This window comes from Oryzias latipes, chromosome 12 (assembly GCF_002234675.1).
Source record: "Oryzias latipes chromosome 12, ASM223467v1".
NCBI classification, from domain to species: Eukaryota; Metazoa; Chordata; class Actinopteri; order Beloniformes; family Adrianichthyidae; genus Oryzias; species Oryzias latipes.
In genome coordinates, this window is record NC_019870.2 from 26,086,300 (window position 1) to 26,104,840 (window position 18,541).

The 18,541-nt window shown below is 40.4% G+C and overlaps 1 protein-coding gene across 9 annotated transcripts in view; it reads left to right on the forward strand.

The window, feature by feature from the left end:
* LOC101167885 (voltage-dependent N-type calcium channel subunit alpha-1B) overlaps positions 1–18,541 on the forward strand; it is a 222,730-nt gene that overhangs the window by 152,069 nt on the left and 52,120 nt on the right. For 2 of the 9 annotated variants that reach the window (XM_023960536.1, XM_023960538.1), the window contains 10 exons: positions 392–439; positions 3,058–3,762; positions 3,879–4,081; positions 4,712–4,841; positions 6,514–6,643; positions 7,152–7,211; positions 9,912–10,018; positions 10,737–10,748; positions 14,739–14,759; positions 18,256–18,352. In XM_023960536.1, the coding sequence (XP_023816304.1) occupies positions 392–439; positions 3,058–3,762; positions 3,879–4,081; positions 4,712–4,841; positions 6,514–6,643; positions 7,152–7,211; positions 9,912–10,018; positions 10,737–10,748; positions 14,739–14,759; positions 18,256–18,352 (1,513 nt within the window). Of the gene's footprint in view, positions 1–391; positions 440–3,054; positions 3,763–3,878; positions 4,082–4,711; positions 4,842–6,513; positions 6,644–7,151; positions 7,212–9,911; positions 10,019–10,736; positions 10,749–14,738; positions 14,760–18,255; positions 18,353–18,541 lie in introns of all 9 variants that reach the window. The other 7 variants (XM_023960539.1, XM_023960541.1, XM_023960540.1 and 4 more) reach the window with 4 other exon arrangements.

An 18,541-nucleotide genomic window follows, 5' to 3' on the forward strand; every position in this document is an offset into this window, starting at 1 on the left:
TCCCTGCTTCGTTCTGGTAAAATGAAGTTCTTGAAATGCAGATGTCCCAGAAAAAAACAAAAACATAAAAACTTGTTTGTGACTTTGATTCCCCTTCTGTAGGCAAACACGCCTGCTTCCTTTTCTGCCAGCATGCAGGACACAGTTAAACATAAAATCATGATACAGAAGTTTCTTCTCCGAATTTCAAGCTTAGTTGAAACTGTGCACTTTATTTCAACCCTTCTTCTTCTAATGATTGATTCTCAGGACCGTCTCTTTCTGTTTGTGTTTTTGGTTTGCATCCTTGTCCTGAGACTCCCTGTCCCCTCCTGTTGGTCATCTGGAGTTTGGTCTGTGTGCTTCACCTGTCTGTGGCTTCCTGTGTCTTCTGTGTTCTTCTGTCTTTTAGGACTTATACTGTCTACTGCTCTCCCCCCCGACATATCTTAACCTACAGGTGACCGAATTAAAATTGCAGTGCTGTTCCACACGTTAATCATACTGTGCTCTGAGCAGTAGGATGTGGCAGCGTGGCACATCCGACTTGAAGCCTGCAGACTCATTCAAGAGTTTCCTGGCCGTGTTCTTGTTCTCATTGGCCCCATTTCTGCTCACCGCCGCTTCTCCCTGTTGATCTGCTTGATAACGTTTTTGAATGGCGATAAACTCCAGCATGATCCTCCTGCCCACTCTGCTCTCACAACAGCTGCTTTTGACTGCATTTAAAAATGCTTTAAACTTAATAAAAGGATGACAGAAAGTGTTTTTGCGGCACATCCGGAGATTGTTATCAAAAAGGTTTTTGTTACATATAGAAAAAAATGTTAAATAATCTTCCCAAAAAGGGGAGAACTTGAGAAAACTGAGGGCCTTTCTGAAGGTAGGTGTTGTCCACGAGAGAATGTTGTTCAGTAAACATGTTATAAAAGATGTGCTAAAAGTTTTGTCTGCATGAAAAGCCTGCTTTCATTTAAACGTTTGGTCATCAGATTTGCTCTTTTGCTTTGCCACTCACTGAACAACGTTTGAAAAAAAAAAACCTCCTCTGTGAAGGTCTGTGCTCAGATCCTTTCTGGTCTCAGCTCCCATGTTTACTGATTCAGTCATGATGATGATTAGTCTGCATTGAAACCATGGTGGCACATTTATTCTGAACAAATGCAGAATAAATCTTTGCTAATTTATTTGTCTGATGATTTGACATCTAACTTTGTCTGCCTAATATCACCTGGAGTGACTCAACTCAGAAACAGATTGTTTAACATGAGACAAACATATTTGTAGAAATTCATCTTCAGAAAAAAAAAACAGAACAACAACCATCTTATTTGTTCTCTCAAAGAAAATATTGTTTAGCCTCTACTCCTGATCTTTCAGTTTGACTCATAATGTTAAATTTAATTCCAGCAACAAACCCAGAAAGAGCTGTTGGAGATGACATTGTTTCACTTTTGCCCTTTTTTTTCAATTGTTTGAGAGCCAAACAAGCCTTTCAGGAGAATTTTTCAATTGTATTTCCTTTTTTTCATTTATTTCTTTGAAATGTTTACTAAAGATTTAAACTCAGCTGTACTAGTCCAAAGGTTTTACATTATTTTTGCCCTGTTAAAAAAGCTCCAAAGTCTAAAAAGTAAAGTTTATCCTGAGGAATAGAACTCCAACTTCTCTGATGTTGGCCCATTGACTGTACATGGAACCCGGACTCAGTCTTTGTTGCAGATATGGAACCAGAGTTTAGACATTCACCAAACCTGGGAAATGTGTCAGCTTTCTCTTTTATTCCTTAAACATCCATATTTGGCAGAAGCACATTTCAATAATATAGAAGAGGAGCAATCAATTCCTAAATCAGGCATAACTAAAGTTTGGCCTGCTGGCCAAATGCAGCCGGCATTCAAAATACTATAGACCCGCAAGTTCCTGGCATAAAATCAATAATATGCGTCCCGCGGCACTTTCTAAGATTTGTGTGTACGATTTCTTGATTGTGATTGGCTCCATTTCATCAAATGCTGCTGTAAACCTGTGAAAAGACTGTGGCGGGACGTTTTCTTACACTTTCTAGCTCATTTCCTAACAAAGTAAAAAGATTAGTCTCTGTGATTAAAACCACAATGCGTTGTACGTTTAAATAAGATAACGTTTATGTAATTTTTCTGATCAGATGATTTAAATTCAGAGGTTTACAGCGCAGAAAAAAAGTTTCATTTGAACCCAAGTTTAATGTTGATGATAGATTTTTTTCCAGACTTTTTCTTTCTTTTATTTCTGGTCTTTAAATATGAAAGTCACAGTGATGTTGATAAAAATGTTTTTAGATGTATTTTTGTCCTATGTGAAAAAATGTCATTGAATAGTATGTTTACGTTTGATTTTATTATAGGTATTCATAGAATACAGGCCGATTGGTTGACCTTTACGTTTTCACCAATGCTGACCCTCTTTGCAAAAGAATTTGGACACCCCTGTCTTAAATGTCTCTCTCCCCTCTGCTATTTTGAGTTTGTTGCTGTCATGAAGTTTTAGTGTCATCTAACGCTTTAAACTTTGTTTGTTCCAACCTGCAGAGTTTAAAAGATTAAGTAAAACATTATGTATATTAAACATATATTGTATATTAAAACATATACTCATATAATTAATGTTAATTAATTAATATCAATTAATTTATATTGTATATTAAAAAAATAGTTTCTGATTCAACTTAATACTTTACAATGAGTCACACTGCATAACTGAGAAGCGTTGAGCAGACTTAGTTACAGCTGTCATCAGTTGGAACATTCAACCATCTCAGCTGCCTGAGCTGCTCTGATCATGCGTGCATGGTAGGTGGATGTTGCACATTTGAGCAGACCCATCCATAGGCCTATTTCTGCGTCTCTTTACTCCGTTTGCTTCATTCAGTGTTGTAGGACAGGTTTGTAGCAGGTGGGTGGAGCAGCTCTGGGTGTGAATGCAATCGAAGAACAAACTGCTTTAACAAAAGTGAAAAGAATTCCTAAAAACTTCCAAATGATTGTTTCCTAAAGTCACTCGAGTTTCCCTGTGGGTTTGACTCGATGTCCGCAGCAGAGAGCAGCACCGGTCCTCAAAGAGTATGTCGGTGTGGGAGCAGAGGACGAATCAGCTGAGGAGGCACAACATGAAGTCCAGTAGCGAGGCGCTCTTCAGCGAGCTCAACCCTGAGGAACGGCTCCGGGTCTCCACCCTCCTTCATCTGCACCCCGACATGAAGACGCACACGGACCGGCCGCTTGTGGTAGACGGCAAGAATGGAGACCAAACCGGCAGACCATCTGAAGGAGGCCAGGAGGAGGCAGAGGCTCCCAGGCCGGATGAGGTGGGGGACAGCTTCCGTGCTCATTCCAGGAAGCATCACCGCCATCGGGATAGGAATGGAAACGGGGGGGATAGCAGACGAGAGAGACACCACACACATCACAGCAGGAGCCGAGAAAATGCAGCAGATGGTTCGAGAGAGGGAACGGAGGGCTTTGATGCGGGGCAGGGGTGCAGGCACCACTGCCAGGCCAGCTCTCCCGAGGAGGGGGCCGGTGACGGACGCCGAGGAGGGGAGCCAGGAGGGCACCGTCACCATCACTCTCGACCCCCAAGAGAAGGAAATGGGATCATGGGAAACGGCGCTCAGGGAGAGTGCAGAGGCAGAGGAGGGGACATGGGAGACGCCATCGCAGAGAGGAGGGGGCGTAACTCCTGCAAGGCCAGAGCTCAGCCCACCCTAGAAGGGGGTGACTGCAGAAAGCAGGGGGTGTACAGGTAAAAGGAACAAACCATTCATACAACGCCCCAGCCAAGTCTGACTTTTATAGCAAGAGATGTTTCTGCAGTTTGCTGAATTTGTGTAAAGAGGTGGTGCTGATCTTCATCCCCAGGGAGGGGCAGGTGGGTGTGGAAGAGAACAGCCCCGCCTGCAGTCCCGTGCTACAAACGCGCAGCAGCCTGACCTTGAGCGAAAAGCAGGAGGATGCCGACAACCTGAAGAACTCCACCAGGGCCAGCCATGCGGGCCTTAACAGCAACGCCATCCGCATCCCCGTCACTGTCACCGCCCCCCCTGGAGAAACCATCATACCAAGTGAGCACTTTTCCTGTAATTGCCCTCAAAGTCACGAAGTGCTCAGTATTGAGTTAAACCGCATACTCTGCAGATAATTGGATGATGAACATTTATTTAATTGTAATAGTTTCTGACAGTATCTCATTAAATAAAGACATTTTCCTTCAGCTCCTGATGAACCTTGAAATAATTAGTTTTAACCAGACTTTGAAATGTTTAATATTTCTTGCAGGGAAGTTAATTTAGCTTCACTCACACTGTAGACTAAAAAAAAACATATTTGTGGATTTCGTTTATCATGACAGACAGGTCAAATGGCTTTGAAATCTCAATTAAATCCCATTCAAGTGTTATTCTGATGCCCAATCTATTGCACTTCATTCAATACAACTTACATTTCTCTGATACTCGTTACAGACATTAACATTTAACACGTACCGTCTCAAATTTGTTCAATTAAAGAGAAACTCTCTAAAATTGTTGCTGCATGTTCTGGGGGCATTTTTAAGCTCCTCACCCCTCCCTCACCAGCTGGACACAGACAAACATCCCTTCATTTTCAAAGAAACCAATGATAACTACAGACAGAGCACAGGGAAGCAGGGGATTCGTCTTTGGAGATAATACTTGTGAATGTTTGCACACCAGTGAACAACACTGACGATGACATCTTCCAACTGAGCGAGGAGAAGAAGGATCTGGATGAAGAGGAGGGAACTAACGGGCCCCGGCAGATCCTTCCCTACAGCTCCATGTTCATCTTCGGACAAACAAACCCGTAAGTTACAACAGGGCACTGTCCAAGAGGATTATTCACTGAGGAGAAAAAAAAATCTCATTTCTTTTGTGGATTAAGTGTCTACCATTTGAGACTTTTTGCTTCCTCCCCACATGAATCACCCTTTCAGGCTGGGCTTGTTTCATATTTGATATATATTGACATTTGACGTATATTTTCATATTCATATTTGGCCTTTTATGCAGCAACAGTGTAAAGAATCCCCACTTACTGCCCCCCCACACCCACAAACACACGCAAGAGCTCCAACAACTGAACAGTTTGTCAAACATTTTTGGGCCCTGCATGCTCCTAAGAACACCCAAATGGATCCAGAACTGTTGGTGAAAATGTTGGTTTGTCATCTTTGTTTTTGTCGTTTTCTTTAAATGTTCTCCCCATGTGTTTTTATGCTTTAATCAAGACCAAGATAGACTTAGAAAGTCACTGAGGTGCAGTGGATTCCTAAACTTTTTTGCTTTTCATTAACAATTCGGTGTCAAGTCCGCAACTGAATGCACTGTTTCAAGGCAGATTTTCATTAGTCTCGCCACTCTGATCATCTTTTGATCTATTCTCAAAGCGCCCCCAATGGTCTTTTAATTATGATTATGCCAATTTAGCCAACAATGCCACAATCCCCACACCTGTGTTCTTTTCTAGAATATAGTTTCTGCAGAGCAGCAGGAGTACATCAGAAATTCACCTCTGAGTGGACGGTTGACTGTTGATGCAGAGGAAGCCTGCCCTTATTTCCTATCATTTCTTTGTTTACACTCTCTCCCACCAGCTCACAGCCCCTCACTCCCCCAACGTAACATTATCGGTGCAACAAAATGGTGAGCAATATTGAACCAATCCTGCCGTACCGTTTTGATCCAGCTTCCAGCTCAGACGATGAAAACAAAGACGTCCATGGGTCTGTTTGTCAGACAGTGGAAGCATCAGAATGGAGCAGAGCGGGCAGCGTGAGACCGGCTAATTGCAATAGTCACGCTACTTCTACAGGCTTCTTTTCATCTGCTCATGATTCACAATGACATCAATACAGAAATACTAAGAAATGCAGTTTTAACCTTAATTTTCTTAATATGTCATTCTTTATCAGAAAAGATGCTACAAGAAAATGTTAAAAACACCAGTGTTTTTTTTTTAACAAAGAATGACTGAAATTGTTTTGTCTTTTAATTAATTCTTTCATTTTTTTATAAGGAGCCACTCGAATGAAAATTGTGTTTGTTCTTTCAGACAAAACGATCCATGTACGTCTTAGTTTGGTAAGCTTGGGTTGGGGCAGGCGTACTCCACGCCAACAGACCCGCCCACAACTCAGAGGTGATTTTCTAATGAACTTCTGCCGCTCTGCATGAACTTTGTCCTTGAAAACAACACAGATGTTTTTAATTTTGGCTTAAAACAATCAAAAGACCACTTGGAGAGCTTTTACAATAGATCAAAAGACGATCGGAGGTGTGGGACTTCAACTCATCATGCTATCGTAAATGTGCTCAGCAGAAAGTGAAACTTTCGATGAACGTTTTTAACAGACCTTCGAGCTAAAGCAAATGAGGTTTAGATTTGCTTGCTGTTTGACATGTACAGGTCTTTTCCTCTAACCTGCAGCCTGTTACAGCGCCACCAGGCTGCAGTTTAAACCTGTGCTCCTCTACAGGCTAAGGCGCCTGTGTCATTATGTGGTCAACCTCCGCTATTTTGAAATGTGCATCCTGATGGTCATCACCATGAGCAGCATCACCCTGGCAGCTGAAGACCCCGTCCAGGCCAACGCAACGCGCAACAACGTGAGCCGAGCCGACATGCAGACACACTTCATACACAAACATCTGCAGGGACACACAGGCCCGAATGAAAACAGACACGCACTGCTTTACTATAAATGCTCCTCATTTGAGTTGACTCGTCAGATTGATGCTGAAGGGAAAACAGGTAAACACAGAAACACAGCTATTAATTTTTTTTGTCCTAAACTGCTCTTTAGATCTCAAATGAGCTACAGATGTCTATGTACTGGTGTCCCCATGTGACACTGTAACAGGCATTCAGACAGAGGATGAAGTGCATGTGCTTAGAGGTGTGACCTGATTTTTCTTCCTGTGACAGACAAGCACATCAGTGTTCTGGTTGGGGGGGGGTCATTTTCCATGCATGTGCTGGAGTAGACCTTCAGGCAGTCAATGTTTGAATAGATCAGACAGTGCAGAGATGAACTTTCAGATTATCGTAAACAAAAAAAAAAGACGTCAGATTTTTTCTCCTGAAGATCATCTTAAAACATCTCTGTGTTTGCAGGTTCTTAAGTATCTGGATTATGTCTTCACTGGAGTCTTCACCTTTGAGATGGTGATTAAGGTGAGGAAGAAGCTGTGACATCATTGTACACTATTGAAAAACTCAGATGGATAGAAGATTCCAGAGTGAACCGAGCACTGAGCCTTAAGATTCCTGAGTGAGGCTTTTAGTCTGAAACTGTTTAATGTGATGTGAATACAATATTTTTATGGAGAAAAGTAGCCTCTGCACATGCATCCTCTTTGTAAAATTGCAATAAGCCTTAGTATGTTGTTGTTTTTGAACAACAACAGCCTGTTCATTTCTGCATGTGCATGGCTCAGACCTTCTCTTACGGTGGCCCGAAAGTGCGAATCACTCGACACAAAAACAGATTAAAGATCACAATTACTATTATTATTATTATCATCATCATTATTATTATTAAACAATAAGGCAAAAGAAGAAACTGGAAAAGGTATGTACATTTGGTCATTACTGACGTTTGAGTTTTATAGTGTTTTTTTTTAACGTGTCTGTATAATAATAAAAGTCTTCTGATTGGTAGGGAGCAAATTCAGCATCAATTTTTGCCAAATAACTTTTAGTTAAAAGGATTTACAAATGTCATCATCCAGGCAGCAATTTCCGAAAGAAGCAAAAGAAAAATGTTTTTTTTTTTTTTTTTATTCTGTTCTTGTTTTTCCTATTTTTTTTTGTCCAGCCCTTTTGGAAGTTTGGTGGCAAATTTCTTGCTTTTCCTTTGCCTTTTCCTCTTTTCATCCACCATGTTTGCAGTCAGTCTGAGAAAAATATGAAATAATGGACTCTTATTGAACCTTACTAACAACCACCGATGTTTGCTCAAATATTAAGAACAATAAAAAAAAGGAAAGTAAAAAGAAAAAAACACAAATAAACAAACACTGTAGGAGTTCTAGTTTAACTTATTAGTCTATCATGAACTGGAAATTGTTCTTGTTTTTTTACTTTTCATGAATTTAGGAGAGGTAAAATAAAATAAAAGCAAATGTCCTGTTGAAACGTAATAAAGAAGAGTTTGATTTAGAAAAACCTGTTCTTGTCAATATTACATTTTCCAAGTATTAAATAAAACATTAAGGAGTAAATCAAATATCACCTGATTTCTCCAAAATAACTACTTTTTTTTTCTAATTATGTGTTAACCCTTGTGCTATCCTAGGCACTTTAACATTGGGAGTTGGGTCATCTAGACCCACTAGACAGTGCGCTGAACCTTTTTTCTTCAATGATTTGTGATCTTCACTGGTGTCCATGGATTACATGAAATCTTTCCACCTTTATCCACCTTTGTCATGGTAGGGAGAACACGTCAATGTAAGGGTGGGGTCATCTAAGATAACACAAGGGTTAAAAGGAATATTGCGCAACACCATCAGTAAAAATCCTCCCAAAAACATATAGTTGCATTAATAAAACAAATGATCTGTTGTTTATATTAATATTACAAAAAGTTGTTTTCGTGCCTCATTCTGTCTTTTTTAGCCCAGCTTCACATCAGATCTGAAATGAAGTACATGACCTATCAAATAGTAAGATGCACATTATTAGCTTGTGCTGGTTTGCGGCGCCTTCCGTCCGTGAAACCAGGGTTCGATTCCCTGTTCCCTTCTCTGCTGCTGTGCCGGTCCCAAGCCCGGTTGGATTGAGAGGGTTGCGTCAGGAAGGGCATCCGGCGTAAAACATTGCCAAGTTTACCATGTGAGTCATCCTCATGGGGAGGTTGTTTCGCTGTGGCGACCCCTGATGGGAGAAAGTGAAAGAAGAAGACATTATTAGCAAACACTGAGTCAACTAAAGGAACAATCAACCCGACTTCACTCAGGATTGCATAATCTCTGGTGTGGCAGAGCTCACAGCCTGCTCTGAAATATGTAAAATAAAACAATTTTGTGGATAAAACTGAAAAGAATGATTCGAATTAAACTTATAAATTGAATATATGGAACAGGTTAGTGTAGACGCATTTATTTTATTATCAGTAGACTTTACATCTCATGCTGGCAGGTGAGGAAGACGACACTGTCACCTGCCTCTTCTCAGATTACAGACCACTGCTTGAAACATGTTTCAACCAGGAACTAAAACCCCCCAAACTGATCCCAAACCCATCCAAATTATGTCCACCTAAAATTAGAAATCAGAACAAAAGCCATCCTATTGAGCTGGAAACCGCCCAGTCTGGCAATGCTGCTTCCGCTCGCCAATTTATGAGTGTTCCGACTTGCTGTTGATTGGAATATACCATTGCTGCAGAAGGACGGGGGAGGACCAAACACTTTTACATGATCAGTCTCATGCGAGTTTAGTGATTTGGGTGTCATTAAATAATGATGGTTGTAAAATTAATTTTAGACATTTTTATTAGGTGTTCAGCTAGGGACCCCTAGAGAGTTGGGAGCCCCAGGCAATCACTTGCCTTTGCCCAAATGGTAAGTCCGCCGCTGCATCGAATGTACAGTAGGCTAACAGTGGGGTACCTAGAAGCCAGTATAACCCTAGAAACATGAACCCGGTGTACAACCTTAAACTGGATTAACTGGTGTTGAGCACAAATTGAAGATAAGTTTAATAGCAAAAACTAAAGTATCATTCAATATAGGGAGGCCTATGTCTTCTTCTCAAACCATCCTAAATGTATCCACCAGAGGATGTTTAAGGTCCAGGATAATGTTGTTTCCCTCTCTCTGTGTCACGTTTCCTCTCAACACTCTCGGTGTCCGTGTGGTGTCACTTCAGATGATTGACCTGGGTCTGCTCCTTCATCCGGGCTCCTACTTCCGTGACCTGTGGAACATTCTAGACTTCATTGTGGTCAGTGGAGCTCTGGTGGCCTTTGCCTGCTCGTAAGTCCCTTTAGTTATTTCCCACAGTCTCTGAAGGACAAATATGTCATCCATACTAGAAATGTGTTGTGTTGCAGTATAGGCCCTGATGCCCCACATAACTCTAGATTCCTGGTCAATCTAACAGTTTAACAGTTGTCTATAATAAGAATAATTTTTCTCTAGATTGAAATGGTTTACTTTTTCTTGTAACTTATCACTGAACAAGGATGTAGCTGTTGGTTAAAACATTATTATTCACTAGGCATGACCGATGTTAAATAAAAAACGAGTTTTCATTAGATGCACAGTATTTGCAAGCTAAAAATTAAAAGTAGAATGTTTAAGTCTCACCACAGAGTGGCGGTGAAAGTATGAGTTCTGAATCCTGTAAATACGACTTAAAGGAGTTTTTGAACTTTAGTAAAAGCCTGCAGCCCTTTGCTGACTTGCCTTTTATTCACAACCAGAGTGACTCTCACTTTTTCCTTTAATTCAATATTATCGATCAGATTAAATATTAAAAGTGAGCATGCTTGAAAATGTTTTCTGTCTTCATGTGGGATGTAACTTTTCATGGATTGTGACCGCCTTCTCCTTTTTTTTGCAACAGTTTCTGTGACTAATGTCTGAATCTTGTGCGAGCTGCAGACAGACGCTGCTCCTTGTGTTTTCTCTGTTGCTGACGCTGTCTCTGCCACTTCTTTCCTGGTTGTTTTCTGGCTTGGATTGATTTCAGGAGTCTTATGGGGTAAAGCCTTTCCTGCCTTTTTGTTTTCGTGCTTCCTTCCTGTTTGTGTACCCTGCTTCCCTTCATGTCCATAAGCCAATGTCTCTTGAGTTTATTATCTGCATCTGTCTTGCTCTCGCAGCTAAATGTTTCCAGCAAATGTCACATTGTGTTATTTGCTGTTCTTATCAACTTAGCATTCACTCTGTGACTGAACTATTTCTGCATTCAAGTCAGAGACTGTGTCCACCTGCTTCATCTGAGCAGAGTGAAAAAGAAAGTGTTTATTATTAAAAGTGTTGTCTAAATCAAAATGTATGATGAAGATAAAAACAAATTTTGGAGTGAATGTTAGTTTTTATTTCATAAAAATACTTTTTTGCTAACACCATGACACTTCTGCTCATAAAAATACAATTTATTGGTTTAAAGATCATCTGATTTAAGCATCCTTCATCCCACGCACTCCTTTAGATCACCCTCTTCCTCGTCTGACTTTCATAACAATGTGACAGATTGCATTCACAGCCATTCAAAGAGGATCAATGGGTCGCCACTCCTTCGTTCATACATGCATGCACACAGGCATGCAGGCGTACACACGCAATGAGTTAAAACATTGATATTTAAGACCAAATTCGTCTCACGCCAGAGTCAAAAGACATTCAAAAAGCTTTTTTTTCATTTCCCTGAATGAGGAGGCACTGCCGTCCTTGGATCATGAATTCATCACAAGTTTGATCAACAGTTCTGCAGAATCACCATCTCTTGGTCAGTGAGCGCAGAAGAATAGGGACATCTGAGGGCAATAAACCAAAACAAACCTGAAATATGGACTTCCTGGATTTCTGTGTGTGTAATTCTGGATTTGCAAACTCATACAATACATTTAGTGTGTACCTGTGTGTACTTGCAGTTGTGTATTCACATGTACATGGGATATAAAAATACCAAAACACAAATTCACGCACGAATAACCAGAAATTACACTGGCATAAACCTAACTGTGAGCTCAAAATGGCCTTGACAGATCTTTAAATAGTACTCACCAATCGCTTGAAACACACAGACAAAATCACATTTATGCACAGATCAGAGTTACAAGTGCACTAGGGGGTTGTGAGACTCCTTTGATTTGTGCGTAGATGATGTGTTTGAATGCTGGAACAATGCTGGGCCATCAGAGTTTTTTAATCAGTCACTTTGAAGTTGGATTGTGAATAATATCTAGTAAAAGCATGACATATTTCCACTTTTTTATACAGATATGCACCAATAATTAAGATTAAAAATAAATAAAGTCTAAATACCATCTTTAAAACACTCAACACTTTAAAAAAAAAGGGTTTTTCAGGGCTCACCACTCGCTCTCGGCAGCGCCACCTCTAACAGCTGAGTTCTTCCCCGAGCTCTGGTCCTCAATCACGACAATAGCAGGCAAGCGCCAGGTCCTTCTGGACACCTAGGGAGCAGTGACGTGCGGTGAGGTTAATGGCTGGTGAGGCACTGAATCCTCTGGAGTCAGATTTATGATGATAAAAACTGAATATTTCCCCATTCATCCAATAGCAGCTGAGTTAACAGCTTATAAAATACACACAAGAACATATTTGTCCTACAGAGAATATTTATTTTATAGACTGATAGAACACTCTTCTTGTGTATGAATTATTCATAGGTACTGTAAACAAATTTAAGTATACAGATGTGTTCAGCTTTAATCAGTGTTATCAAATGTTGTCTGTGAAAATGATCATGAAAATAAAATAAATTATTTAACCTACATTTTTTTCCCCACTTACTCCCATGTTATTTTTAAAAAACAAACATGTTTGGCCTTACTTTTTGAGTCTGTCCGCCGATATTTTCCTATAGTTTATTTCAGTTTCTTCCTCTCATAGTTTTTCTACGGCACCAGTTTAGCTACAAAGCAGCTGTCATCTCACATCTGCCCCCTGCTGGTGAGGCATGCCTCACCTGAAGCCTTTTCCGCAGGCCTACAGCAGCGTTTTCACCGCACGTCTCTGTTAACATTGAGTCGTGCCGTCAGACATGAGGCACAGCGCTTCAGATCTTCACCAAGGGTTTCCGCTCCGTCTGTGATCGCGCAACGCTCAAATTCAGTGATTTTAACCTCTGAAACTGTGGAAAATGTGTTGAGTTGACTGAAAATGTATATTTAACACAGATCAGTGGAAAATAATATTTAAAATAATATTTACTTAATTTACCTTTTTCCATTTTATCACGATTATGATAGGTGAGGCTGTGCCTCACTTGCCTCACCTCACGTCACTGCTAGAGAGAGAGAGAGGCACTGTCTGCCATTGCTATCCAAAGTTACACACAAACAATTTACAAATCAATAATTATGCACACACAAATCCAGTGAGTCTATTTTCTCTCCATACGGAAGGTTTATCCAGTATTTGAATCATACCAGCAAAGTATGATTCTGGGTAAACACAGACACTAACCTCCAGATTTTCTCTAAGTTTGTGACTCATAGTCACATTTGCAGCCCTTTGTCAAATCCGATTATTTACTTATTTTGAATTTTAATGTTCTTTCTGAATCCGATTGGTTCCATTCATTTTTTCAGTCCTTTAATTTTGCCGTGGACCAAAAGTTCCGGGTGCTCAGAGAGATCCAAGAGTTTTGAAAGTCTTTACTGTTGTGTAAATGGTTGCAGCGTTTTTTCAGGAAGATTAGTAGCAGTTACAGCAGTTTCTGGTTTCTGTTCATAAACACCTGAGAGTTTCAGAGATCTGATTACAGGGTTGAAGCATTAATGGATCCTTTCTGTGTTCAAACTTAAATAGGACTTCTTAAGGTTGGTAAGGTAATCGCCCCTATTGCTGAGAAATGTGACACAAGTTGATGGGATCATCTATAGTTGGAGTTTTGTGCCGGTAGTGTAAGCACATGCATATTTGCTATTTAACCCATACTTATTTTTAGCAATAAGAAGAAACAATGGCAGAGCAAGTGCCCAGAAGTTCATGGCAGTAATCACAGATGCTCACAAGCGACACTGGTCAATCTTGATATAACTACACTGCACGATTGCGGTAGGGACGCAATACGATTGATGTTATGGTCAGCCTTTAATCAAGCACAAGTTCTTTGTAGCTTTATAGTTTGGTTTAGGTAAATATGCAGCAGCACAGTTGTGCTTGGATGAACTAAGAGCATCATGCTAACAGGTTTTTGTCTCCTCCTATGCACTTAAGCACAAGCTCTGGGTAGACTCCAGTTTGGATCTCAGTGCTCTGAACTGGTTCTCCACAAAAGGGGCTGTCTAGATGTCCAATAGAAACATTTTAATGAAAGAATGCAGAGTTTTTCAGGTTCTTAGAAAAGAAGCATCTCCTGAAGTGAAATCCAATAAAGCTTGACCTTCAGCGCATGTGAATGCAGAAACACACACACTGTCTTAAATGGTAATGGTAAATGGCGTATACTTATATAGCAATTTCTACCCTCTTTCGAAGGCCCAAAGCGCTTTACAGTCACAGTCCCATTCACCCATGCACTCACATATTCACACAGTGATGGCGGCTCAGCTGCCGAACACTGGCGCCAACCTCCCAGAGGTTGGGTGGGGTTCAGTGTCTTGCCCAAGGACACTTTGACACAGTCCTTTAACCGAACAAAGCGGGAATCGAACCTGCAAACCTTACGATTGTGGGTCGACCGCCCTACCGCTGCACCACGGCCCACTGTCTTAAAGACTGAAGCATCTCCTGATTCCATTTAAAACTGTCTCAACCATCCTTTCTGCTTCATCTGTATTTCAGTATTTCATTGAGTAATTTTTAGACAAAGTTTTTTTTTTCCCCCAGTTGTGTCCTCCCATCTGATCACGTGTCCTCATGTAGTAAATGTCCAACGATGTCTGTGGATCTTCACGCTTGTGGTTTCCGCTTTAAGTCTTTCTTCTTTGTTCTTTTTTCTATGCTGCTGTTTCCTGTGCTGTCTGCTTTCTATGTTGATTTTTTTCTTCATCAGATCACAGCAAAGCGTAACCAGGTGGGAACTGTCCCTCTCTGTCTTTTGCCTAAAAAAACCAAACAAAACCCTCAATCAACCCCCCCCCCCCCCCTCTCCCCCACATGTGCCACGCAGAACAGTCCTTTAACCTCTAACCCTGAGCTGCTTGCAGTACGACCCCGTCTCCCGCCTTCCTTCTTGTAGAAAGTAGCTGGCTGTGCCAATATTGAGATCTCCAACCCAAAGCCAATATTGTTGACTTCACAGCTTGTAGGAACTTCTTGCAAAGCTGCTGCTATGTGCGAGTATGCATCTGCCAAAATTTCATGTCAAGTTCAAGTTAATGCTTGTTTATCAGTCTTGTGCCATCTCATATGACTTTTTCAAATTAGAGCAACTTTTTTATTGAAATAGGAACATATTTGGACCAAAAACAGTTTCAGAAGCTGTTGGGGAATAAAGGACTCAGCCAGGAGCTTCTGCCCTCTGAAAAGGTCTTTTTCTGTTCCTGTTGCGGTGTTTTTTTTTAATATCAAACCTAAAGATGGACAAATCTTGCACCAACTTAATTTACATTTTTATATCAAGCTGGACAGATGCGTATGGAAGCGTATTGTAATTATTAAAAAAAATAAAGGGTGTTTTTTGTTCTAATTTCTTGAGAACTACAACAGCAAAGAACTACAAACAGGGTGGACATTAACCTCATCTGCTCGTGAAAACCAGGAAAATAAAGATGAAAGGCCACAATGTGTCCGTGTCACAGACGTGATCCGTTTAGCTTGCGAAAATGCCAGTCTATTTTGTTCTTATTACTTACTTTATCCACAAACATTACAGATCCAAAACATTGGGGAAGTATTAAATATTTGACCAACATGAACTGTTGATTTTTGTTTGAGTCAACCCCGATGACAACGTTGAGCGCAAAACAGCAAAGCCTGTGGGTGACCAGGATGCTGTGCTGTGGTCAACTTTGTGGCACGCAGCCTGTTTTCCAAGATTTTTTTTTCATTTCCAAAATACTTTTTATACGTTTTTTTACTCTACGATCTGATTTTTTTCTTGTTTTTTGAGATTTTGTTGTTGTTGTTTTTCAAGATTTTTTTTTTGTTTCGAGTATTTTTTTGTTTTTCGAGAGACATTTTTATCTAACTTTTGATAACAATTTTACTTGTTTTTAAGATAATTTTATTAATTCTTTAAGTAATGTTTTAGGACTTCAACAATTGTATTCCTAAAGCTAAAAGATAATAACACGTTTACAACTTGCAATACTTGAACACGCTGGTTCCCTAAGTATGGATACTAGGGATTTCTGTTGAGTTGGTTTTATCAATAATGAGTACTTTTGATGTTTTAGAGAATATTTATGGTGAATTACTGATAAATTTAGAAAGTTTGTCTGGGGCGTTTTCGTCGACTTTGTTGACAGCCCCTGCCTGCCTCTGCCGCCTCACAAGCATCAACATCCAGACGAACCTCTCAGCTTAGAACAAGCAGATCATATTTATTGAAAAACTCTGGCTGTTACTCATTCTCTGCATGACCAAAAACAAAAATCCATACGCCCCCAATGTTTAATTTTTGTAGATAGAGTAAGTAGTAAGAACAAGACAGACTGGCGATTTCGTGACGAGCACATAAACAAGTTGGAGTTAGAGGGATGACTGCATTAGTATATCTGGCACCCTGAGATACATGGCCAGACCCGGCCTCTGTTTTCAGAACCGGCGAAGAGCTTCTGTCTGGATGTGAGATGTCATGCCTTAGAAATGAAGATGCTCTTCAAGCTGCCTAAAGACTCAAGCTGTCCTCACATGCATCACTGCAGAGCACGTCACACTCTGTGCTGATTCATGCTGCAACATGTGACCACACATGAACCCGCCCCCCATCTTCCTGGCCCTAGGCGCTTCAGGAAGCTTTTGGCAGACCGCTGTTGGCACGTAAACATGCTGAGGGTCCTTGAATATGCAGGCTGAAAGAGCATTTGCAGATTGCATGTCACAAACTGCAGGTTATCCAAGCATGAGAGCTGCATGCCATTCTGCTGGGCATTTTCCGTGTGAAAGAAAATGCCCCCCAGCAGGATGTTTGATGTAAAAACCTCCTAGTTCAAGGCCAACCCTTAACCAAACACATGGTAAAAAAAGTTAATGATTTCTTTCCAGCTGCATTTATTTTTCACTAAAGGCTCAAAGGTTTGTTTTCTGGTTGTTTGTGATGATGGTGTTAGAAATCCCTCAGTTGTGCTACACTGACAGACTATGAGGATGGGTGAGCCACCCCCCCCAATCTCCTTTAGAGCAACACCAGCAAGAAAACTGGAAAGCTGACTCATCTCCTTTTGTCCTCAAAACAGCAATGTGCTACCAAAGTTAGACAGGGTCTACTAAAAATAGTTTTTAATCAATTTTCTTTGTGGAGATTTTTGGTAAAAGTGACAAAAAACGGAAAGCTCTTGACATATTTTCCAAAGAAATAAAAAAAACATTTCAAAATAAGATATTTTAGGCTCCCGTTTAACTAAACTTTCAAATATGTGTTACTCGGGCAGATTGGAATGGGGACATGGGATGTATAAATCTTTTCTGAAATTAAAAAACAGATGTTTTTTAAAAAACAAAGAAAAAGAGGGGAGATTTGAGCATCCAAAAACTACCTCAGATAGAGAGAGAATTAACTAAAACTCCAATCAAACTTAATTTGAAAGCACTTTTTGTAGAGATCATCTGCAGGAAACGTGTTTTATAAAAGACAACAGTGTAGAAAAAGGAAACCCTGAACACACCCACACGCACACACACTTCTTTCTCTCTCTCGCACACATATATGCCTGTGGAACAAAAATCATCAATACAAGCATAGATGTTATGTTTGAATTCATTAACACGATTTTTGTAGTGTCAGTAAAAAAAGACTTTCATTACAGTGTAGAGTACATAAAACAAATTTACTGAGGGCATTGTAGTCCAACCTAAAGTAGTATTTTCCATTATTCCATCTTTTGTTTAGTGCAACTGTAAAGACATTATCATTGTTATTCACCAAAACCGTTTTTGAAACATTTATGATGTCCAGGTTAAAACACAAGAGGGAACAAATGTGGAAAAGAAGTCATAACAGAGGAAGAAAAAAGGGAGTGGTAGAAACAATTAGAAGGAAAATAAACAATAAAGGAAGAGAGTTAAAAAGTATATACAGGGAAAAAAATAAAAGATTTAAAAGATGACAGGTTAAAAAAATGGGTAAGTAAAAGCAGCTGTGGAGAGCTGTACTCACAAAAAGACATAGAACATTTGGAGTATAAACAGCAGCACAATTTCTAATAGAATAAAATATTATCTGTGAATAAAGAACAAAAAGATTCACAAAAGTTCACCACAGCCAACAAGAACGAAGAGAACATTGTGAATTATAGTCAGCCGAAGAAAAACCCACCAACATCAGCAGGCTAAAACCAGAAACAAACAGAGTTATAGAAACATCCTCCTGACTGCTACTGAACACTAACTGCACTGCTTCCACGCAGGGGGACCAAAGGCAAGGACATCAACACCATCAAGTCCCTCAGGGTCCTGCGAGTCCTGCGGCCGCTCAAGACCATTAAACGGCTGCCTAAGCTGAAGGTACGGGAAGAAGATGTGCTGAATATTCCAGGGCTCCACAGCGAGGCACTAACATCAGACCAATGCACTCACAGGGAGGCTGATCATCAACCAACGCTTGTACTCTTACTGGGGAGAAACACGGCCTTCAGAACACAAACACACTAAATGTACAGTGTACTCTTAGTGTGCTTGGTTGTGCTCAGCACA